At 50.6% G+C, this 25,182-nt stretch overlaps 2 protein-coding genes across 2 annotated transcripts; one reads left to right on the plus strand and one right to left on the minus strand.

The window, feature by feature from the left end:
• Positions 1-68: 68 nt before the first annotated feature.
• On the minus strand, positions 69-6,658 carry ncapg (non-SMC condensin I complex, subunit G). The gene is made up of 22 exons (XM_067249788.1): positions 6,603-6,658; positions 6,116-6,243; positions 5,755-5,982; positions 5,407-5,635; positions 5,146-5,291; positions 4,929-5,013; positions 4,619-4,811; positions 4,359-4,508; positions 3,979-4,119; positions 3,740-3,863; positions 3,565-3,654; positions 3,198-3,383; positions 2,997-3,107; positions 2,704-2,823; positions 2,377-2,610; positions 2,103-2,284; positions 1,836-1,998; positions 1,326-1,493; positions 988-1,111; positions 697-744; positions 524-593; positions 69-419 (listed from the first exon to the last, which is right to left on the minus strand). The coding sequence occupies exons 2-22, from the start codon at positions 6,221-6,223 to the stop codon at positions 293-295; spliced, it is 3,027 nt and encodes a 1,008-aa protein (XP_067105889.1). The 5' UTR covers positions 6,224-6,243; positions 6,603-6,658; the 3' UTR covers positions 69-292.
• Positions 6,659-7,818: 1,160 nt separating this feature from the next.
• On the plus strand, positions 7,819-18,382 carry fam184b (family with sequence similarity 184 member B). The gene is made up of 18 exons (XM_067250616.1): positions 7,819-8,075; positions 11,140-11,328; positions 11,473-12,165; positions 12,683-12,818; positions 12,994-13,145; positions 13,243-13,797; positions 13,899-14,006; positions 14,137-14,435; positions 14,520-14,670; positions 14,745-14,864; positions 15,026-15,155; positions 15,503-15,633; positions 15,868-15,983; positions 16,121-16,480; positions 16,816-16,927; positions 17,050-17,157; positions 17,239-17,630; positions 17,798-18,382. Exons 1-18 carry the CDS (start codon positions 7,929-7,931, stop codon positions 17,889-17,891), a joined length of 3,993 nt encoding a protein of 1,330 aa, XP_067106717.1. The 5' UTR covers positions 7,819-7,928; the 3' UTR covers positions 17,892-18,382.
• The last annotated feature ends 6,800 nt before the right edge of the window (positions 18,383-25,182 follow it).

Here is a 25,182-nt window from a genome sequence, read left to right on the forward strand (position 1 = left end):
CAGTGGAATGTCTCATGTCATTACCTGAAGTTGAAGTTATTCTGCATGCAAAACCACAATTTGTTCAGAGTTTGTTTATTGATAGAAAAGTTTAACTTGAATAGAAAGAACATTTGGATTACAGTTAAGAAAAAAAAGATCGATGACAAATGAAAACATACTTTCTTACTACTAGACAGACCCCTCCCCAACCTAGCCCAACGACTTCTTACATTTCCACCATGTTGTTAATACATGTAGTTGAGGTGGTACTGAGATCATGGATGGTTGACTAGCGTGAAGTACGTCTGACCTATGACGTGTTGGCCTCCTGGTTGATGAGAGCGCTGAGGTCTAGCCGGGTCTTCTCCAGGGCAGCAGTTTTGGCCCTACGAGACTGCCGAACAGCCGGGACGGAATCCGGAACGTTCTCCCCATCACTGAGGAATCGTGTGGGGGGGGGGGGGAACGTTAGAGAGAGCCACGAAAGAAAAAGAGGCAAGTCAGATACAGGTGCGAAGGTTGCGTAACATTTCACACTCACCTCTCCTCCGAGGACTCTGCTGTTCTACTAGGCTTCTTTGACCCCTTGGCAGTGGTGGCTTTTCTCTGGCCTGCACATACACATTTGATCAAATATAATTCTTTTCATAATAAATGTAATGATCATCTGATCTTTGCTCCTGTAACCCTAACCCTCAGATGCTGGGAAGTTACCTCTTTTGGGTCTCTTGACTGATTTGGACGGATCTTCACTGGCAACCTCTGAAGGACAAAACAAACGATTATCTGTGGTTTTCTTGCAAGATTAACACAGGTTTAGGGTACAACGTTGCATTTTGACAGGGCGGCACTTTTTAATCCACTTGGTAATATTCCCATAATAGTAGCTAATCGCTTTACGACAGAGCCGTGACGGGCTGTGTGGAAATCTTGTTAGGCACAAGGGGCGGAGAAATACAAATTGCTGTTAAGCTGGCAACAGACTGCTAGGATATATTTATGTACCGTCAGCATTGACATCTAAAGGCTGTAGTGCTGTGGCATTGAGAAGCTCAGTCTGCTCCTTGGAGTCTACCAGCTGGCCAATCAGCTTCTCGACAGCACGGAGGCAAATACGATCCTTTACCACCTGGAGAGCAGAGGGGAGAGAAAGAGTAAGAAGTGGGATAACAAAGTAAGACTCCAAAAGCACACAGCGTCCTCACAACAGACTCCAAGGCTTTGAAGCGGTTCAAAGGAAGGAAAACCAGAAGAAAATTTCTCTTGTATGTTTTGGAAAAGATAGTTTATTAATGTAGTCGGTCACATCAGACCATGAAGTCAGTGAGCATGTTTGTGTTTACCTGTGTGATCTGCTGCAGCAGGGACAGCAGGTCCCTCCGGGTGGTGTCATTGGGGCTGAGTTCCAGGCTGCTCAGAACCTTGGCGTAGAGACGCACCTCGGGGGCCGTGGGGTCCCTCAGCATCTCCCCACACACACGCAGCGCCAGGTAGTCATGGACATACACCTCCTGAGGGCAAGCAGTGCTGGTTGTCATTACTGTGTGACCACAGTTAGTCTATGCAAGTCGTATCTCTAATAATTTCCTTGAATAAGCTCGGGATGTTGACATTTGGTTTTATGGTAAGGCTGCAGGTTGTTTTGGGCCTGGACAGGCTGGTGCAAGGTTATTTCATTATGGAAGCCAAGGCTTTGATGACGGCACTGGGTTCCAGTAAGGATGTAGTGAGGGTTTAAGAAACTATTGTTCTATGGCCATGTCATGGTTACCTCTGTGTTGGAGGGTCTGATGAGGCTGGTGTCATGGTTACCTCTGTGTTGGAGGGTCTGATGAGGCTGGTGTCATGGTTACCTCTGTGTTGGAGGGTCTGATGAGGCTGCTGGGGCGTGTCAGCTCCACCAGGAGCTCGGCCACATTGGTGACGTCCACCTCGGCCAGGGGAGATGTAGCGGGGGCGTTCAGCAGAGTCCGCACTGTCGGCAGAAAACACTCCTCCACACACTCCTGGTGGGTCCTGAGGACACAGGCATAGTCACTGTGCCTTCTGTAGACTTCAGGGGTGCGTGGTTCGCTTCGTTATGTACGTTCTTGCTCTGTGTGTGTGTGTGTGTGTCACACCTGCTCTCTCTGGCGTACAGCTGGAAGAACACGCCCAGGCAGTGGCGTAGTCGGGTGTCGTCCTCGGTGAGAGGGTTGTACCACAGCAGCACCAGGCGGGAGAGGAGTCTGGCGCTGGAGATGCGCCCAGAGTACATCAGCTTAGCCAGACACTCCGACGTCTCAGTCCGCAGCTCTGACACCTACAAATACCAACATACACACAGGTAAGACATTCAATTATGACCTCAAAGACAATCGCATGTGCACACAGAGTCCACACACACACACACACCTCACTGTCTAGGAAGTCAGAGAGCATTTTCAGGATGCACTGGGCTGTGCTGTTGTCCTCTTCCCCCTTCTCCACCGGGCCTGGCTCCTCCTCCTGGCTATCTGGCGAATAAGAGGGCAGGGCTGGCTGGGGGGAGGTGCTTGCTGAGAGCAGCTGGAAGCCGTACAGCAGCAGCAGATCGATGACAGCCCGTAGGGCGCTGATGCGGATTTTGGTCTCGTCCAGCTGGGCGATCTACACACACACACAGAGATGAGGTAGGGTGGTGTTAGTGAGTGAGTCTGTGTTTGTGCGTGTTTGAGTCAGTCAGTGCGTGTTTGTTGTTACCTGAAGCAACAGCACCATGTGTGTGCTGGCCAGCTCTTTGCTGTGGAGAGCGCAGGTGCCCAGACACACAACAGCCATGTTGCGAACAGCTGGCTGGGCATTGGCTATGCTTGGCAGGATCTAAGAAAGGGAAAATCAAAATTACGTTAAAGAAGAGAAAGAGGAGACAAAAGAAGAGTGAGGTGGGTTAAAAGAGCATCTCAAATAATCGCGCTAGAAACTGATGACTGCCTCTTTATGTTAAGATATGCCTCATTAATGTTAGATATATAGATGTAAATGAGCCTGATTACCAGTGAGGAGATGATGGCACTCATAGTGGGTCCCATGCGCGTCTTGATGCTCAACAGCTTGAGGAGCTCCGCACACATGGTAAGACACCTCAGCAGAGTCTCTGGGTCACTCTGAGAGAGCGAGAACACACACACAGTAAGGGCACAAACTCAACTGTAGCCAGCCTATGGCCAATGGCTGTGGGTGCGTGTGTCCCACACCTTCTCTGTGCGTGTCTCCTTGTCTGGCTGGCTGCTCTGAGTGGCCTCCTGCATCATCTGGTTCCTGTGGTTCTCCAGCTGGATGATGGAGTCCTTCAACTGAGCGGCGCGGCTGAACTCCTGGTCAGTGATGCACTCCTCCAGGGCCTGCTTGGCTTCCAGGATCCGTACTTTCACCTCCGCCAGCTAGCAATGGAGGGAGAGAGAAGGAGAAGCAGTGGATTTACAGCTTATGGAAGTTGTTGACATCTATAGTTTAATGGCTGAACCAGGAGAGAAGGATGGGACATGTGTAGAGAACAGAAAAAAGAGATGGAAACAGAACTTCTGGATTGGGGGTGGATTCTAGGTTCCTTGGGGTTCTCACCTTGACCTGCTTCCTGCGGTTCTCGTTCTCGTCCACCGGCGCACTCACAGCCACGATGGGCTCTCTGACATCCGAGATGACCTCCGCCATCTGTCACGTTCAAACACAGACATCACAATGTATTCCACAAACTCCGTTTCCATTATCCCTTCATGCGCGTGTGCGAGTGACCCACCATCTGGATGCGCCTGTGGTCGTCCGAGATCAAGCCGAGGAGTTTCTCTGTGAGCAGGGAGACCAGGGAGGGGGGAGTCTGGGGCAGCCCCAGCATCTCCTGCAGCACGGCCACCACACGCTTCCTGAAGCACAGCAGTCCGTTATGAACACGAGACAAACCCAGCCCCCCTCAAGCTCTACCTCTCCCTCACCTCCCCCCCTCAAGCTCTACCGCCCTCAAGCTCTCCCCCCTCTCACCTCCCCCCCTCCTCATTGGTGTCCAGGCAGCCCGTCAGGTGGATGAGCTGCTGGGAGATGAACTCCTTGGTCATGACCATCTCCAGCTGACCAAAGTCCGCCCGCTGCTCCTCGGACAGCACCGGCACGCCCTTCAAGTACCTGAGGTCACAACATAAGTCTCTCAGACTACAGCATTGTAAACATTGAATCAGGTATCAGAGTTCCATTTCATTTATTACTCCTAAGTAGGATCAAACTTGAGGGTCTTCTGGTTCCTTTAACACTAAATAACCCCAGATTAGTTGTATTGCCTGCAAACTGACTACGGACTAACCACAATAGGACTGATAGTGCTGACAGACAACTGTACTGGTTATTGCCCATGGGGGCTGCGTTACCCGTGGAGGTAGTCAGCGTAGATGGCCGCCTCTGGGAGGATCTGCTCCAGCATCTCCTCCCCCTCGTCCCCCTTGGCCTTCACAAACTCACACAGGGCCCTCCAGTAGAGGATGCTCTCACAGCTCAGGGCCTCCACTGGGATGAGCCTCCTACACACACACACACACACACACACACACATTAACACCATACCAGATGTACCCAAGAGAACAGTGACAAACATCCCGTGCAGAGAGAGGGTGTTGTGCTCTGTGTGTACCTGTTGTCCAGCTGAACCCGGTCTTGCAGCAGCTCGTCCGCGGGGGTGACCGTGAAGAGGGCGCTGAGCATCTCCAGGGCGGTCTGGGCACAGTTCTCCACGTCCAGCCTGTGGAGCAGTTCCAGCACATCGCCCTGCAGCAGACGCAGCCACGCCGGGAGCAGACGGCAGCGCATCACCTCCCTCACTGCCTCTGGAACACACACACACACACAGAGGGTTGGATACAATAACTTAAGGTCGGCAAACAGTCAGCAAGACTAGATAAATGCATCTAAACTGACCCCTCACACACACACACAAACAATACCTGAAGAGTCATGCAGGCCCTGCTGCAAGAGGCTGACTCTCTGGGCGATGCTCAGTGCCCTGATGTGAACCTTGTCTGCCAAGACCTGTGACAGAGGAGACACACTGCACCATCATCCCTGAATCCTGACACCTTAAACCCCATTACAATTGATCTGACTGCCAGTAACACCGTGCGTCCTCTGAGTCAGAGAATGCGCGCGTGTGTGTGTGTCTACCTGGTATGCAAGTTTGCGGACGCTCTCCTTGATGTCTCTTGTGCGCTTGAGGATCTTGGGCAGGGTGAGGGAGGACGGGGCGATGCAGGAGAGGACAGCTCGACGCACCTCCGGGTTGGCGTCATTCTCCAGGATCAACAGATATGCTACAGAAAGGAGGTCAGCGGACAGTTCAGCAGACACTCTCGACGGACGTCGCCGGGTGTGTATTGACGACCATGTGTGTAGCTGTTTGTGTTTGTGCGGTCATGCGTGTTGTACCTTTGACAGTGGGACAGTCGTGGTTCTGGGGCTCCTGGAGTCGGGCCATGGCCAGCGCAGCCTGGATCCTGACGTTGGGGAACTTGTCTGTGACGCGGACGAGCATGGCCTGGTGGATCCTGTCAAACAGGTCGTCATCAATCTGGGCGTTTTCGGCCATGCTGCCCAGGAGCTTGTTGATTAGCTGACACACACGGAAGCGCACAGCGTGGCTGTTGGCTTTGTGGGCCTATTCAGAGAAAGAGACCATAGCACATGGTTAACACACAGAAACAAACTGGATTAAGCCTCTGAGGTTATGTGGATCATTTGTTTTCAGTTGTTCAAACACATTTAAGCAAGCAATACCTCCAACAAGAAGTTGAAGATGTAGTTCAAGAACGGATGCTCCTCTTCTTCCTCCTCCTCCTCCTCCTCCTCCTCCTCTTCGCCTTCCTTGGGGGGAGACACGAAGCTCGTGGCAAACTTGGAGACAAACTCAATGACGTTCTCCACGGCCGGCTCGCGCTTGTACACAATCATGGCGTACTTCAGGTAGCTGACAAACTCGTCGTGGAACAAGGTCTTATCCTCCAACTGAAGTTAAGACAGAATTAACTTGTGATAAATTAATTGGTAAAGGTATATAAAATATATACTGCTTTAACATGGCAACATGAACCACAAGCATCTGCAGGGAGCTAGATATCAGTACCTCGTACTAACTTACCTTGTCGTAACGGTTCTTTAAGCTAGCCACTAGTTTAGCTTTGTTGTTATGTCCCTTCTGGGCGCGTTGAAACGCCTCTTTGATCTCCAATTCACTGTCCGCCGTCATCTTTAGAATGGTTCAGTTTACTAGAAACAGCAAGGTACAAACAAAGCTGTTAGTCCATCCTCACTTTTACTAGGCTACCACAGTTAGCCTACCTAAAACGACGGAGACAAAATAACACCGAGCAGCGTAAGTTCGCTACAGTAGGTTGTTTTCCTTTAACATAGCCCACAGAATAGCCACACCTCAACCCGCGGGGCCCCGACTAGTCTCCCCGGACAAAACGAGTAGAAACCAATGTGTTGTGATTAGGAGCGTTGGCATTACACATGTATTACTTTAACATTATTACACTAGTGGTGTTTAACAACTACACGAACACTGTGTAGTACACTGTGTAAATAAATCGGCATTTATTCACGGAATAAAGAAAACTTCTGACCTTATTGTTTTTGTCGCTCGCTGTTTCTCCACTTCCGCTGCCGCCTGATTTCAAATCCAACTGTCGATCTCGTGAGAAATGAAACCTAAGTGGGTTTTTGCGTGCCTACGTCACAGTGTCCGCCCTCTTCCATCATCCAGTCACTTCTGAGATCGCTCTCATGGTTGGATAATAAACCGAAAAATAAATAAAATAGCATCGGCGTATATATTATTGTCAATATGACAAATAATAAACACTGATAGCTTCAAGCATTTTAACGAATTTGGCTGAGTCATAGTGACATACCCTTTATTATTTCAAGTAACATCACATTTGAAAAGCTCACGAGAATGTCAGAAGGTTATTAATGGGGGATCAGACATATAGGCCTACCCTAAAAATAATAATAGCCATATCTAAATCAGCGTCTACAACCCGTCTGTTATTGTGCGCTGTCAAGGCCGCAGCTGTTCTCATGCTGGCAGCTGTAGCGAGGTCAGGACAAACGCACCCGTGGGAAGGGCAGTCCATTAAGAAAAAAAAGCATATAGCCTACATCCCAAATTTGGGTCATGAAAAGTTAGTTTTGAGATCAATGTAGCCGTTGAGGAGTAAGCACGGAAGCACTGAACGGGTGTGCATCCCATTCCCATAACCATCTCATTCCCAAAAGAACCAGCCCATTTTCTTTTAGGCTACAGGGTTCGCTCGGGTTCTGCAGGAATTGGACAGTCCTGCAACACATGGGCATACAAACCTTACTAATAATTGGGTTTTGAATGCATTCATCCCAATTAGCCTACACGAACTGATTGCATTATTGAATTAAATTATAGGCAATCGAGAATGACTAGTTAATGGCTAGTCTACTGTAGGCTATATCGTTGATACACATCAATACGGGGAGGGCGGGGCTGCACTGCAGCAGTGCGCGCGAGCTGTCTCCGGTAATGTTCCATATACACACACCCTCCTCCCCTGCCGCGAGACAGGTGGTTGTAACGCACGCCTTCATCCTCGAGTGCTCACCGTTAGAATAAAAAACGACTGTCAGCAGAGATGGGTTTGTCGGCGCGAGCTCGTACCCGATGGAATTCTAGTCTGTGACCTCCGCGTTCACCGGGCGGACAGCGGAGGGGAAACTTGGCCACCAAGCGCACGAGGAGAGAAACCCCACAGACGTTTTGCACCATGTCGCTCGTGTTGCTATTCACTGCAGGGGAGTCTTACGTTTACAGACAAAGGAATGATTTACATGACTGATAGGCAAGGTCTGATTTGGAGGATTTTTCTGCGATTTGGTAGGATTATTCAGACTGTCCCCGGGAAGTTCCCTCTTAGGTTATGGCTTCGGGCGCCGGTAAGGCGGCGCAGCCCCCAGGGCCAAGCGCTGTTAACGGGACTGCGGCAGAGTTCCAAAACATCGAGCAGGAGCTATATGACTACCAGATGCATAGCAAGATGTGCAAGAAGATAGCACAGCTCACCAAGGTAAGACAGATCACCGGAGAATTTACGCGCCATGTAGCCTGTAACGCAGCTGAATTTTGGATCGTGTCACAGTCATCATTATGTCCAATACATTGAGTCCCTAACATGGTTTTGCTGCCCATGGGATAACAGGCAGTTTTGTTGTCAAGCAAACACCAATATTAGCCTACCCCGCCTCATCCCATGATATTTGTAGGCCTACATTAAGCTGCGAGACAGAAACTTAAATTAAATTGTTTTATTTTGTGTCGCGCTCTTGAACTCACGACTTCTCCAGCTTGCTTGTCAATCACTGCGGTTGATATCCAACTAATAAGCCATCCGACTGACAGCTCATGCAATCATAGCTACAAATCGATTAATGGGTAGCTGATCAGTCACTAGCCGGGCGTCAAGGCATGATAATGGTTAGGCTATAGCATCGGAAAATTGTACATGCTTGCAAACAACAGCTTCTATACAAGCTACTTTATGTATGGATATTCAGTTCTGAATCCGTGTTCTATGTTATCGCAAACGCCAAGTTCCATGAGATAAGATTCAGAACAAGAAAGGACTAGAGTATAGATCAGAGATTATTTGCTTATACTGTATGTGTGCACTGTTACTGTAAACCTCTATGCAAGATGTGTGTAATTGTGTCCATATATCCACTGTTCTGCATGTCTTGTGTATGTGAATGTGTACGTGTGTGTAAGAAAGCAAGTGAGAGCGTAAAGCCTAAAGCTTGAATATGGGGGAAGGTTGGCGATTCTGACAATTACTGATGACAGTGCAGTTATCCCATCCCATCCCCCTGCAGGGCTCACCTCTGCTCTGTGTTTGGTGTGCGAAAGTGTGTGAACGGTACCTAGGTGAGTCAAGTGCCTAGGTTTCATCTCACACACACAGATTGTGAAGTCAGCATTTGTGTCTGTATGCATCAGGGGTGACTTTAGGCAACCTTCACCTTGCACTCCTGCCAGTCTCTCACAAAGCTCTCAGCTCCCCATTACAACGCATTAGGGCATCTCACTGGAGATTGCAACTCCAGGGGCCTAGACATATTGCTTCAGTCCATGACAGCAACCTGATTGGTCCAAGCCATAAATGAGACAAGCAAACCCTTTTTTGAAATATGAGCCCTTTCATTCGATGAGATGTTGTTCGCGAGCTCCTTCTCTGGCTGGCCCAGGGAGAGCCTATGAACCCTCAAGCTTTTATCTGTTTGGGGGAGACGGAGAACTGGGTCATAGGCTGTAACCCTATATACCTCAAGCACCCTCTCCACCCCTCCGGCACCCCCCTTATCCTCAGCACACCCTTGCACCTTGTGCTCACCACTTACCCCTCATCCACTTCTCACTGGTGTACTCCTCCCCTCATTAACTCTGCGTACTTGTTTTTCTAACCCCCCCCCTCCAAATCCTACACTGCAGTCCCTTTGGTAAGTCCCCCTCTAGTCTATGTGCCTGATCTGAGGTTGGCTTCGCTAGAGTCCAGAAGTGTGGAGTAAAGAAAACCAACGATCAGGATGGAGTGTGTTTACGTGGCATAACGGATGAGAGGGAGGGATGGACGGACGGACGGACAAGTTGGGCAGCTGTTCTAGCCAAGCTCGTACTATCTCTCTCTCGCTCACACACACACACACACGCACACACACACACACACACAGGAAGAAAACAGCAGGTTGGTTTTGACCTGATTGATTACCTTAGATCCAACTTACTATCAAATCCACAACAAAGAACTACTAACACACACACGGCTGACATAACTGTATATGACCAGTGAGTCTGATGTAGGTGTGTGTCTAACAGGGTGTACTCTACTAACAATCCATTCGCATATCTCTTTCCGCTACAAAGAAATCTCACTGCAAAAGTCTCAAAGCTTTTCCCCACTATAGACAGAATATTAATTTCACGCTTTGCTGACTGTTAAGTTATTGTCAATATGGAGGGCCTCTGGCCTCCAACGCTACACAAATAACATTATCGACCCTGGGGATCGATCTGACGGCCTGGGGTAGGGATTTACTATAGCCAGAGAGGAGATGGGAGAGAAGGATTGGGCATCCAGATAGGCCTGCCAATACAACAACCAATCATAGTTACCGCTTCGCTCGGACAGAGAGGGACAGGAGGTGGATATCCAATCTCTACACTGGATACCCGGTCATAAATGTGCTTTTTTAGTGCCTGTCTGCCTGTTAATCAGTGTCTCTCTCCTTCTCCCTGTCTCTTACTTATCAAACAGACAGACATAGCCCATATTGTATGCAAACTTTTTTTAGACCCAAACGTCATACTTTGTCACTCTATTCCCCTTAAGTCATAGGTCAAAGTTTGTGACGGAGTGACGTGATCCGATAGCCGATAGGACATGACGACAGGCTACATGAGAGACAGGAGAGGGGCGGGATTCAGGGGCTGGTATTTGGGCCAATGTCATTCGCTAGCCGGAGTCAAGGATTAGGTGTTGTAATACAGTACAGGCCTCGTGGGCGAGGGTGTTGACACTAAAGCCATAGTGAGTGAGAGTGGGATTGGGACACAGAAGCACTCACAGGCGGGAACACACACACAAACACACACACAAACACACACACAAACACACACACAAACACACAGAATGTCCAGCAGGGCTGTGTCACAGACAGAGAGGCGTCATGATAAAATATGAGCCCTCCCGCCCGGTGTCCTCCACACACACACACACACACACACACGAACACACACTCTCTCACACAACCACATATGTGCATACTGACAAGTGAGATGTCAGGGCTGTAATAGAAGATGATGACACTGTGTGCGTGGAACAGGGGATAGAGTGAAAAGAGGGGCATGCAGGCTGTTCTCTTCACGTCCCTCCCATTCTAGGCTCTCCAAGTCTCTATCACTGGATGATTGTACAGCCAAGCCCAATTATCAACACATAAAATAAATTCAGGTGTTATTTCACGCTGTGTACTTATGAAATGGTTGACTGTATTTTAGGATGCGTTCACAGGTTTAGATACAGCACATGTATTAACAGAAACTTCTCTCCCCCCCCCCCCCCCCCCCCCGCCCCCCAGGTGATCTATTCACTCAACACTAAGAATGAGGAGCAGGAGGCGGCCTTACAGTCCCTAAGCCACGCCCACCAGGATACACTGCACCGCGTGGCTGTGGAGACATGCCAGGAGGGGGAGGAGTCTGCCCTGAGGACACGCCTCCTCGAACTTCAGGAATCTCTGGATGAGCATCAGAGGATTGGATCGCAGGTATTTGTGATTTCTGTGTGTGTGCGTAAGTGTGTGTTCCATCAAGCTCGTTTGACCTGAAAAGGTTTTTGAATCTGGGTCTTAAACGGTTCTGTATAGCTGTCTTTCTTTCAGAGAGTGCTAAATGGGTCTCTGTGCCTCCAGGTGCAGGCTGACTTTGACAGCTACCGTGCCCAGGCTGAGGAGAGGGAGCGTGGGGCAGAAGCAGAGCTGAGGAGGGTGTATGAGGAAAAGCTCCAGGATGCGGAGGCTGAGAGGCAGGAGGCCCAGTCCAAGGTCATTGCTGCCCAAGAGGAGGGCCTGAGACTGGGGGCAGAACTGGAGAAGGCCGGGGAGCAGACACGCTGCTTGGAGGCTCAGTGTGAGGAGCTCCGGAGGACACTCGAGGAAGAGAGGAGGAAAGGAATCGAGGAGAGGCACAGAGGAGAGGAGGAGAGGAAGCAAAGAGATGAAGAACGGAAGAAAGGAGAGGAGGAGAAAAGGACGGGGGAGAAGGAGATGGAGAAATCGCTGCTCCTATCCCAAGAAGTGGAGGCCCTGAGGAAAGAGAAGGAGTGCGCGGACGAGGAGAGGAAGAAGGCGGCGAGGGAAGAGAGGGAGGGCTGGGAGCGACGGACGAGGGAGATGGAGGAGGAGATGGCGCAAATGAGGAAGAGAATGGAAGAGGCGCGAAGGGAGGAGCGACGGCAGTGGGAGGAAAGGGAGGAGGAGGAGAAGAGAGGCATGCACACGGCGCTGAGGGAGAGGGTGAGGAGGGCAGAGGAAGAGGTGGAGACACAGCTCCAAAGGCTCATGGAAAGCAAGAGGCAGGCTGTCAAGCTGCAGGAGAAGATCCAGGTACTCACACACCACAGGACGCACGCCCCGATACACACCGACGCCCTCCAACAAAGCGACGAGAAAACATTGTGCGCACACACATACAGTACAGACACACACCCACGATACAATCAATGCATTGCAACAAACGTATCTGATTCCCCTCCCTCCCTACTCCACGCTCCAGAAATCCACCCATTTCCTGATGTGGCTCTCTAACATTGTCTGTTCTGGCCCTGCTAAACACAGGCTGTCTTCTCTAAGTGCTGCTCTCTTTCTGATCACTGTCGGCTAACGAGCAGCTCAGGCTGGATGAATACCCCTCATTAGGGATACATACACCCACGGATAGCCCAGATGCAGAGTCCCTGGCTGGAAGCCATTATAACTCCATGTAGCTGACACATTAGCCACAGTAACTTTTCATAGCCAACATATTGCTTTCTTTTTGCCTTTCTCCATAACCAACTTTCCTTTCAGCCTTCCCCTCTCAGTCTTTCTCTCTGACTGTATTTCTCTTTCTCTGTTTCTCTAGGACCTGGAGGAGGAGTTGGAGCTGGGTCGCAAGCGTGTGTCAGAGGCAGAGGGCGGAGCTAAGCGGGCAGAGGAGGAGTTAGCCGTGGCCAAAGAGAGGCTGTTGCTGCAGGAGGACGAGCTGCAGCACAAAGCAGGTGATCCATTCACCCATCAATCCATTCACCCATCAATCCATCCATCAATCCATCCATCCAACTATCAATCGATCGAAGCCAGTCAAACAATCAAACTTTGTTGCTTCAGTCAGAGGTGAAACGTGTGTGCCTTTGCGTGTGTGTGTGCGTACCTGTGTGTGTGTGTGTCTCTCAGAGGAGCTGCTGAGCCGTGGTGGCTGTGAGCTGTGCGTGTGTGCAGAGGTGGAAGAACTGAAAGGACACCTGAACCGTCTGCAGAGCCGGAACAGAGAGCTGGAGCTGCAGGGCAGCGGGAGGAACAACGACCACGCCCGCCAGATACGCCAGGTAGCACACACACACACACACGCACACACACACAGGGCTCCTGGCACACAGGGCGCTTGAACCACCGATCTGTGTGTGTGTGTGTGTGTGTGTGTAGCATGCCGAGGCCCTGGCCAGCCTGCGTTCTGAGATGGTGAGGGCCCAGGGGGAGGAACTGGGGCGCGTTCGCAAGCATGCCGAGGAGGAGAAGGAACGTCTGCAGGCGGACATGGAAGAGGAGAGAGAGCGCCTGAGGAAAGAGAGGGAGACGGAGAAGGAACAGCTGCAGAGAGAGAAGACAGAGAGGGAGAAACTCCAGGCCGAATGGACGGCCGAGAGAGGGAGACTGCTGAAAGAGATGGAGGACGTGAAGGAACGCCTGCGGAGGGAGGGGGAGGAGGAGAGAGAGCGCCTGAGGAAAGAGCGGGAGGTGGAAAAGGTGCGGCTCCGGATGCAGTTGGATGGGAACAAGGAACGGGTGGACGAGGAGAGGGCTAGTCTCCAGCGGAGGGTGGAGGAGGAGAAGAAACGCCTGAGGGAACAGGCGGAGGAAGATAAGAAGCGACTGAAGGACCAGGTGCGGCGAGCGATAGAGGAAGTGATGCGGAGGCACGCGGCCGAGCTGCACAGCGCGCAGGAAGCACTGCATGCTGAGAGGAAGAGAGGTCAAGAGGTCAGACCTTTGCTTACGAGTTTTCCCACTTTCCTCCAGGTGAGATTTTCCTTGTTTTGATATGCACTTGATCCCTCATCCTGTGTGTGTGTTGTCTGAAGGTGTGTGAGCGTCTGGAGGTAGAGAGGATTAGAAATGAGGAAGTCCGTCAGGCACTGGAAAGGGAGAGGGAGGAACTACAGACCCAATTGCAGAAGACAACCAATGAGGTGAGAGGTACGAAAGCAATGATATTCACTATTGGCCATCAAAACTGTTTAAATGTAAATGCTCTTCTTTGTGTGTGTGTGTGTGTGTATGTGTGTGTGTATGTGTGTGCATATCTGTGTGTATATCCAGATATTTCGGTTAGAGTCCGCTATCCAGCAGCAAGAGAACCAGGGAGGTAAGGCCGGTGAAACCCCGCCCCTTTGCGGACCTCACTGTTCCCGCCTACAGGAAGACCTGCAGCACACTCAGAGCCGATTGGCTCAGACCAAGGGCGAGGCGGAAAGGCTAAGAGAGAGAAACCAGAGGGAGATATCAGCCCTTAGAAAAGACAAGCACAGACTTGAGGAAAAGGTCCTGGAACAGAGTCGACAGAACACTGAAAGGAACCTTCTGGAACAAAGCCAGCAGAACTCTGAGGAGAGAATCAGGTAGAACCAAATCGCCTTTTTACGAGCATAGACAGTAATGATGGTTATGAGTGTTTGAGTGTGTGTTTGTGTTTGTGTCTCCAGGGTGGATTGTGAGGAGCGACTCAGGGCAGAGTTTAAGGTAGAGCTGGATGCTGCCGTTGCTGAGGGCAACCAACAAAGTCAGAGCAGAGAGGAGGAGCTGCAGACCCAAATATCCAATCTTCAGACCCAACTAGCTGATCTGAAGCTACAGGTATATGACCACATCCCATAATTTCATCATACAGATAATAGTTCCTCTTTGACTGAAGTGACTCACTGTCATAGGTGGAGAAGAAGAGGGTGGGTTCGGGAGATGATTGTCATGGAAACCCGGAGATTGACAGGCTGAGGAAGGAGGTGCAGGAGACGATGGAGATGAATAAGAGACTGAGGGAACAGTTGCAGGTACACACACACACAATCACAAACACAAACAAAACTCCTTCAAAGGCTCGTCTGTGTAATGAATTATTTAGCAGCTCAGTGAATTCCATTGTGGTGAGCAACTACACATGCAGTGCGTGTGTATTGTGTGTGTGTGTGTGTGTGTGCTGCTTTGTTTCCAGGAAGAGCCTCAAACCCACTCGCTGGCCGCGGAGAGGCACGCACGTGCGCTGCAAGCCCTGGAGAGACAGGCTCAGGAAGACATCCAGGCAGAGAGGAACAGACTGCAGACACTGCATCACCTCCAGCTAGGTAGCACACACACACACACTCACACTCAGTAAACACACATGCATACACTTACACACACGTACACACAATCTTACACGTACACACACAGAAAAGACACATTCAGATACACACTCACAGAAACTCACACACACAGAGAACACTCAAACAGACACAGATACACACAGGCACAAGCACTTTTACCCAGCTAGGTTACTATCACCATGGCAACAGCCGTAGTAGCATGGTACCTTTGACAACGGGCAGCATAGCATTGATTTTCCTTTCTGTAACCGTCTTGTGTTTGTGTATGTTCCTGTGTGTGTGCCTGTGTGTGTCTGTGTGCATGTGTGTGTGTGTGTGTGTGTCAGATAAACAACGTGCTGAGTTGACCCAGCAACACACAGAATGGAGCAGACAGATGACCCAGAGACACATGCAGCAGATAGAAGACCTACAGGCTGAACTACAAACACACACTCAGATGATGGCCCTGCAACAGGTAACTCACAGACACCCATAGAAGCCTCCCCATCTCGGTGTGTCGTACATCGGTGTGTGTTTGTTCATGTGTGTGTGTGTGTGTGTGTGTGTGTGTGCGCATGCAGGACCTCAAACAGCAGAACCAGTGTCAGGTGTTTGTTCATGTGTGTTTGTGTGTGTGTGTGCAGGACCTCAAACAGCAGAACCAGTGTCAGGTGTTTGTTCATGTGTGTGTGTGTGTGTGTGCGTGCAGGACCTCAAACAGCAGAACCAGTGTCAGGTGTTTGAGCGCCAGCTGGATGAGAGTCACAGTGCTGTTCTGGAGCTGCAGAGGGAGAACGCCATGCTGAGGGAACAGCTGAAGGACAGGTACAGACCAGAGGGAGGAGAGAAACCATAGCCCTCCCCTCCTCCTCATTCCACTCCACCTTCCTCTCTCCTCCTTTTCCCGCCTCGGCTTGTTCCCCTCTCCCTTCACTCTTTCCTGCTTCCGTGCCCTCCTCCAGGTCAGGGCAGGAGGAGGCTGCAGGGGGAGAACAGGACGAGGAGAGCGAGGAGGCCCAGAGGAGGAGGGACGTGAGGATACGAGACGAGGCCCAGAGACTGAGAGAGGAGGTGGAACGGCTGAAAGAGGAGATCGAGAAACTGGAGGAGTCCCACAAGCAGAGAGAGGCCACGCGGGAGGAGGAGGGGCACAGGGGCGAGGCGGAGGAGAAGAGGAAAGAGGAGGAGGAGGAGGAGAGGAGGAGGAGGGGACAGTTGGAGGAGCTGAGGAGGGAACACAGGAAGGAGATGCAGACTTTAGTGTCTGAGTACAGCGATGCTCAAACCCACCTGCAGTCACGCATAGTAGCCCTGGAAACCGAGTGAGTGGTGCACACACACACACACACACACACACTACCAGCTGCCGCTGTGTTGCTGAGCATCCTAGCCAGGTTAATCTGAGATAAATGTAATCTGAGCACAAACTCCTGGTAATCTGTTGAAGACTGTGGAACCTGAACATGAGTTGTGAATATTACCTTGTGTGTATTAGCAGTGTGTGTGTGTGTGTGTGTTTATGTGTGTATCTGCTGTTTGATATACGTGTATACGTGTGTGGGAAGTGTAATATTATGTGTTATACAGAAAGTATGGGATACTGGTGTGTGTGCAGTGGTGAAAATGAGTGTGTGTGTGTGTGTGTGTGTGATCACAGACTGCGTGAGCGCGAGGAGAGATGTAGAAGGAAAGAGCCTCGTGAAGATCTGCAGCTGGGGAGACTACAGGAGAAACTGGCAGAGAGGGACCAGCTCATCAAACGCCTGATGGTGAGACAACACACACTCTCACACACACACACACACACACACACACACTCACATACACACTTCAAGCCCTGCTATATACATTTACCCCCCCCCCTCCCCCGCCACACACACACACATTGTAGGAGGAACGACATCAACAGCAGCTCCACCCTCTCGTCACCGGGGACAACAGCTCCCCCAGGATCCATGACAACAAGCCCCGCCCTGGGAGTGTCACGCCGACCACTAGGGTAAGCTTGCTAACCTGGACGTAGTGTTAAAACGATATTGCGTAGAATTGATCAAATGTTGTTTTGTTTGTTGGGTTGCAGAGGAGGCGCCTGGAAGAGTCGCCAACGCGAATCAACTCCTCCCCCTCCTCTTCCCCCTCTCTCCCCCGCCATAACTCTTCCACGCTGCCCCACCCCTCCTCTGCCTCCTCCGCTCCCGCCCATTCCTCCGCCCTCCCCTACGCCTCCTCCTCCCTCCCCCACAGGCACGCTTCTGCCTCTCTCCCCCAGCACTCCTCCCCTTCCCTCCCCCGCACCTTCACCCGGTCCTTGGGTCCGGAGCATGGCCGCAGCCACGCCACCCGCACCTGCACCCCCCTCACCCCTGCCCCCACCGCCCCCCTCCCTGTCTGCCCCTCGGCTCAGTCCGGAATTCGCTACGTCAGCTCCTCCTCGCAGGAGCCCCGCTCACACCAGCACAGCCAGCCAACCAGGTACCAGTATTTGGGCACGGATGTTTATTACACCCCTAATGAAGGCAATTACACGGGGATAGTGGTCAGAAATGAATTGAGGAGCTTTGAAAGTTTGCCAATGTCATTAGTGTTAATTCATATTTGACTATTCTTTATTTATTCTATTATTATTCAATGTTTTTTAGAGGCCCATATTTGGAGCCGAGGGGGAGTGGCTCTGGACCAGAGAGTGGGGATCCACAGAGGCAGGAGTGGTTCACCAAATACTTCTCCTTCTAACCACACACATGAATACAGCAGAAGCAAAAACATTGCGGCATTGCGCCACATACACATACTCCATTGCCTCATTTACACAAACACACAATCACACACATACATACACATCACCAGCAATGCCATCTCGCCAACATCGCCTCAAAGTTCAACCAAAAAGTGCTTCTCACACGCTTGGCCTGTACTCAGATACGCTCGGGTCTTGTTTAAAGAACTCTTACACGCATCCTTCCATCCTTCCTCTCCTTGAAGTGATGACTGATCTAAATGAGTCAGCACCAGTTTACCGATGCACCCTCTCTTCCAGTGTATTTACAAGCCATTACCAAGCAATGTCAGGTTGGAAGGAACGTTTTGCATATGTAAAAAAAAATATTTTTTAACAAGACCCATAACTTTTTTTCCGAACCTACACACACTGACAGTACCAAAAGTGAATTTGTTTAATGCAAAAGTATATGTTAAAAAATTAAAGTATTTTGTTTTATATTTAACCTTCTCTTTTCTTCTGCAAAAAAGATACAAGCATGTAGATGCAGTCGACTTTCATTAGCTCTATTCATCTTGTATCTTAGCATTAGTAAGCCTTCCAGTAATTGTCTTAAGTTTAATATTTTTACTCCTTTCAACAACAGCCTAAAGTGCACAGAAAATGTAAATGATCTTGTTCCCATGGCGTCATCCACACCTAACTGAAGAACTGGGATGTTTGAATAACATACTGTATGACAGACAAATTTGCTCTCAGATTTTCTGGTACTTTATTGAATGCAAAGCTCTACATAAACACACATTGTATCAGACTATTTTTAGAGCAATAAGAAGAACCAAAAATACTAGCACTGCAACTCTTTTATAAGAAATACAATACCACAAGTACACTACTACACACAATACAAACATCCAGGAAGACACAACACAAATTCCTTTCAAACTCATGATGCCTGGTCACAGATGTCAAACACACACACAGACACACACACAACAAAAGTATGTGGGAGTTTTATTGGAACAGAGGGCAGTTTAGCAGGACCTGCATGGCCGAGCGGTACTGGAGGACAGAGTTGAGGAAGCCGGTGAGGTCCTCCCGGGCCTGCTTGGCCCCCCGGCCTTGCCCACGGTACCTCATCCCCAGCAGCTTGGAGCACAGGTAGTGCAGCCACAGCACGTTGGAGTGGGGCTGGTAGGCGCTCCACTCGTTGCTGCAGGAACGCCAAGACAGCGCACATGTTACGGTTGTGATATGGACTGTGTGCTAACCTGGTTAGGGATGTGGTGTGTCGTCGTGGATACGCTCACGCTGGAAGCAGGACACACACACACACCTGTTCTCCTGTCTCATGATCCTGTAGATATCAAACTGGTAGTCTCCCTGGCCCATGAACAGCTCCTCGTCCTCAGAGATATCACATGACACCGTCAGGCCGTCTGCACACGCACAACAAAAGTGTATCGCATGACCGGTTATCGTGAGCATCGGTGCACACACGGTTCCGTGAGTCATGAGGTGACCCAGACTACATACGAGATTAAAAGCAGCATAGACGGCAAAAGAGTGACAGAACAACATGAGGATGGCTGAGAGGGATGTGCAGATAAGGGACTAAAGACAGAGAGAGAGATAAGGGAGCAGACTGACCGATCTCCAGTCTGGAGAGGGAGTAGTCGATGAGGCGGACGTACACCCCCCTGGTGTTCAGGCAGTGGGCCGTTCCGTCCAGCAGGAACACCACCTGCTTCTCCGTGGTGGGCTTCACCAGCACGTTCCCCCAGTGGAGGTCCCTGGGCAGAGGAGCACCGAGGAACGTCAGAAACCACAGACCATATTCGCCGTGTCTGTTAGTGTGTGTGTGTGTGCGCACGTACCTGTGCTCGAAGCAGAGCTCCTGTTCAGCCACGGCCAGGGCGGCGGTCACCTGGTGGAGGATGCTCTTGGCCACGACAAGAGACGACAGCTGGAACACAAAGGGACAGGAAGGGGTTAACCCAGGACAGGAAGTGGTTACACAGGACAGGACAGGAAGTGGTTAACCCAGGATAGTAAGGGATTAACCCAGGACAGGAAGGGGTTAACCCAGGACAGAAGAGGACCGGAAATAGTCAACACATGTTTAAAGCAAAGTGAAGGTGGAGCAAACCAATCTGTCGACACTGATACGTAGCTTACCTGTCCGTCACTGTTTTCCAGATCGCTGCCCCCAAACTCAAACTCCAGGATAAGAAACAGCTGGTCCTCTTCAAAGAAATCTGCAAAGAGGGAGAGGGAGGGAGAGAGAGGGACATACAGGAGTGTTTAGCTCCCACTTCGCTAGAACAGACCAATCCCCCACAGGGGAGACGAACAGATGAAGACGATCTGACAGTCTTTGCTCTCACCCGGTCTGTCGTTCTCTGAACCCCTCAGGCGGTCGAAGGCATCCCAGGCTTTCAGCATGGTGGGTGGGTAGCGCCCTCGCACGCAGTGGAGACTGGGGAGAACACACACACACACTTAGGACACAGCCTCTCTTAACTTTCCGCTAAGCATAATATCTGTATGGATAACCTATACGAGTTGGGGCATGGGACTTACTCATTGAGTCCAATGAAGCCACAAGTCTGATTTTTCTGCTTCTCTTTAAGACTGCTCAGTTCCCTGAAACACACACACACACAGCCAGCATTAGATATTCAATATGCAGCATTTCACAGGTGGACTTATAGATTTCCACACACGGCGCCCATACTTGGAGATGATGATCTCATGGAGGATCTCTCCGAAGCTCTTCTGCTTCTCTCCGTTCACCTTCTCACTGCCCTCCAATGGAATGATCTAGAGAGAGGGAGGGATTCCATTTAACACGCATTGGCTAACTGAATGACTCTCACCCACACAAACAATGTGTCACACGCACACACACCTTGAGCGCCACAGTGTCACCGGTGCCGTTGGTGGTGGTGAAGACCTCTCCGAAGGTGCCCTCTCCGATCTTCTTACACAGCTTCATGCGTCCAGGGGGCAGACACGCCTCCCAGGCCAGTGCCTTTGGCTGTCCGCACTCCGCGTACACCTTCTCGGCGTCCGACAGTTCGTCCACACACACACTCTGCACGGGGGTAGAAGAGTCACAGACATTTAACATCCACACACTGGGCTTGACGAGACATGCTGTTTGAGAGGATCGCTGTAGTTGTATGCTGAGAAGTAAGACATCGAAAGATCAGTATCCATGTTGTGCGTGTGTGTACCAGAGGAGTGCTTATTTGAAGCTGAGACGTGAGGCTTCGGGGGAGGGGCGTGCGGAAGGGTGTACTGAACAGGCTTTGACTGACGTCCGCCAGCCCCGCCCCTTCCCGTGCGAGCGCCTTGATGTTGCTGTGGTGAGGGCTGAAGAATGCTGGGGAGAGACGAATAAGCATTGACGAACCATTTCATACCAGGCTCACACCAGGGCGACTCTACAAGGTGTGCGTGTGTGTGTGTGTACCCTTGGTCTTCTTGTGGATGGAGAGGGCAGCTTTGAGGCGGCTCCAGGTGTGTGTGTCGGGGGTGAGGTCCAGCAGCAGGGAGGACAGGCGTCCGGTGCGGACTGGAGTGGACAGGACTGCTCCGGGAGGCTGCAGCCAGCTGTCCATCCCAGCCTTGGAGGGAGAGGGAGACCAAAAGGGGGGAGGAGGAGGAGAATTGTGCACAATTTTAAGAGAAATGTTGAAAAATGAAAGAGATGTGTGTGTGTGTGTGTGTTGTACTCACCCCTTTGGCCGGTGCCATGTTGTGTGCAGACAGCAGCTCAGTGATGCTGCAGTCCCCAGGCCTGCCAGACTGGGGCGCTGCTCTCCGTCTCCTCCTGTCGTGGTAGTTGTTAGCGTGGGCGCCCCCCGACGCCCCGTCTCTCTTGCTCCACCGACTCAAGCTCAGGCCGCTCACGCACGCCTTCCGAGTGGTCCCCGGGCGCTCCCTGGACATGCTGCGGCGCTTCTTCCCCTGGGGAGCCTGGTAGGCGTTCCTGGGCCTGGGGACGCCGTCGGGAACGTGGTCAGGAACGTCCGGGACATTGTTCAGAGCTTTGACCGCTTTACCCTGGTCCTTAGGAGGGACAGCGGCTCTTTTTCTTTTTACCGCCTGGTCAACAGACTCCATTTCTGACCCGGTAGACTGACTGTCGTGGGGAGAGTTAAGGGAGAATTTGGTAACTCTGAGTGGTTGGTCCATGTTCAGTGTGTCCTCCGTGTCTGTTTGTGGTTGAACCACATTCTCCAAGCTGACTGAAAGCTGCCGGGTTAGACACCTTTCCTTCAGTATCGCAGTCAGACGATCCAAACCTACCTCCACGTCAGTCGATCTGGTCGGGTCAAGAGAGTGATCGCTGTCGATCAACCGTGAATGGTCAACCGACTTCAGACTGTTGGATGTGTGGTTATTCAACTCAAGACTACCCGCAGATTGAAAAAGTTCACTCAGATCATTGCTGTCCAACTGTGAACACACCATCGCCTTACTGCCATTTAAAGGCGAACCGTTGACACCCTCAATGCTACTCACTGACTGCAAACGGTCATCGCTTTCAACGCTAAGACCAGAACGATCAGAAGACAAGCCGCAGGTGGGCGAGAACACAAGCTTGATTAAGCTTGTACGGTCGGCGGGGGGCTCGCTGCTCACTGACCGCATGTGGTCTACACAGGACGAGTATGTGGTCGCTCCGTCTGGTTGAGTGACGTTGGTCGGTTTGTCCACTCGCTCGAGCAGAACCACACAGCGCTGGGTCACACGCATATTTTTATGCTCCTCTTCCAAACCCCCCGACGCTGACACAAAATGAACACTGCCCTCAGTTTCCTCCCACGCCCTGTGTGGGTCAGTCTGGTTCCCGGCAACTAGTGAGAACAGTTCTAGGCTCTGCGGCTCGATGGTGCAATTTTGGATTTCTATGCCTTTGGAGTGACCCTTTTCTTCTGTGTTACAACTCCTCCTTGTGTTTGTCATGTTAAGTTGAAGGGGCTCTTCACAGTTTGTTCTTCCTGGTTCTCTGAGGTTCGAGAGATGCTTCACCCCAGGGCTGGGCTCCAAGACTGGGGCAAAGGGAGAAGTACAGTGGGGGTCCTCTGGAGGATCTACTTCCATTTCCTCCTGAGTGATGCTCAGATTTACAATCTCAATGACAGAGACAGAAACTGGTGGAAGGGAGGAGGGGCAGTGTGACTTGTGTCGTGGCCTGGGCGGGGGATGAAGCGAGGGGGTGGAGCAGAACAGGGGTTTCCGGGGGCAGGGTTTGAGGCATGGGTCAGCAGAGTCGTTGAGGGAGGAGATCTCTCTGAGGTGGTCGTTTGTCACGCTATTGTTCCTTGGCCCTGTCACAGGGCTCTCTGCACTGGTCAGCTCCCAGGGCTGCCCTCGTGTGGCCCGGTGGGAAAATGCAGCCATGCCTCCACTGCCACCGCTCTGCACAATGTCATCAGATGAGTTGAGGCTTTGAAGGGGCATAAGAGCCTAAAGAGGTCAAATACATACAGATTGTTAAAAAAATTATGAGTTACGGTGACAAATATGCGGTTCAGTGTTGGATGTGTGTCTTACGATGCGTGTGCTTCTGGGGATCTGAGGTTTGGGTGCTGCTGCTCCTCTGCGGCGGGTGACAAATGGCCAGAGGGGAGCATCAGGAGGGGCACTGAGGAGAGGGTGAGAAAGGGGAGGGGACATCAGTGTTAAGACTCCAGTAGCAGGCAAACTAAGACACAGAAGTACTGTTGGCAGTATCGACTGACAGTAGCCTCAGGTTTTGATTGACAGGTGCTTACTCTGAGTGTCTCTTCCCCCTGCCAAGAGTGCCACTTTGCCGTTTCTGAGAGACTCTCTCCTTCCTCAAGCCTAAAGAGTCTCCCTCGCTCTCACTGGTGCTCATGGTTTGTTTTGTTTTCCGCCCAGCAACCCGCCTTGACACACACACACACGCATATTTGAGTGCAAGACAGCACAAACACATCTAGACATGAAGCCTCTTTGAAATATTGGAGTAATTCCACCAGCATTTATAGGTACTTGATGACCATGCTTATGTTACTATCACACACAGGCCAAATCTGCCCGCATACATCATCTAAATCAAGTAAACCCCAAATATACACTGGGAGAAGGTTCATGCTAACCTGGCGGCCTTGTTTTGCTGTTGATGAATGGGCGGTGCAAGGAAGGGGGGTAAACTGTTCTGATCCTCACTGTCCTCATCCGTCAGGTGCATCGTCGCTTTAGATTTGGCTGGACGGACACTTCGACTGTAGGCAACACTAGTTTTCTTCCCTCTGGATAAAAGACGAAGACGACGAGAAAGCAACAATTGAAGTGCAAAACGAAACAGTTATTGGGTAAGACAATATTTTGACTAAGGGAGAGATAGGGTATTCGTGTTTACCTTTTCGCAATGGTTGATTTTGTTCTAATGTCACTACCATAATTTGGAGCCCCATGATGCCAAATCTGCCCGCAAGCGTCATCTAGCGTTAAATCACGTAAACCATAATACCCTGAGTGACGCTTCATGCTAACCTGACACGCTTGTTTTGTTGCTGAATAGGTGGTGCTGGGGAGGGGAAGACACTGTTCTCCTCGTCGCTGCTATTATTCATCAGTCGCATCATGGCTTTAGCTTTGGCTGGACGGACACCTTGCCTGCAGGCAACACGTGTTTTCTTCCCCCTAGACAAAATACAAAGACAACAATTAAGAGACAAAAAGATATTAAAGTGAAGAAGGAGGCAGTGATTGAATAAGTCGAGACCTATTTGGACAAAGGTAGAGACAGGGCATTCCTGTTTACCTTTTCGCTACTACGGTTGATTTAGTACGGGTGGGTTCAGATATGGAAAGGTCGGACGTCGAGGAAGAAGTGCTGTCAAAAGTCATTTTTCGGTTGTTAGGGACGATCCAATCATCGACTTTCCGCGTTTGCTTTCCATAGGTCTTCATGAACAAAGGTCTCCCTACTCGATCCATCTTTAGCTACAATAAAACTAGCGACAGGAACATCAATAGTCGTCTAGTAGGAACCACAGTAGCCTTCTTGCCCCACGAAACGTACAGTACTGTAAGTTTTAAAATGAGCTAGTGCTAGCTCGATCTAGCTAGTGCTAGCTATCCAAGTTATTGCTATCTTATTTTGACTCGGCTCTCAGTCCGATACATTTTCAGGTCTAAATAATATGAACTAAGTGACTGTTATACCAATATGTACTTTATTTTACGTTATTTATTTAAAAGATCGCTATTCAAACAGGGAGGGTGTTTCCCGAGCCCGCTCTCCGTTCAAATCAAAATGTC

The sequence above is a fragment of the Osmerus mordax genome, chromosome 14 (genome assembly GCF_038355195.1).
Source record: "Osmerus mordax isolate fOsmMor3 chromosome 14, fOsmMor3.pri, whole genome shotgun sequence".
Taxonomy (NCBI): domain Eukaryota; kingdom Metazoa; phylum Chordata; class Actinopteri; order Osmeriformes; family Osmeridae; genus Osmerus; species Osmerus mordax.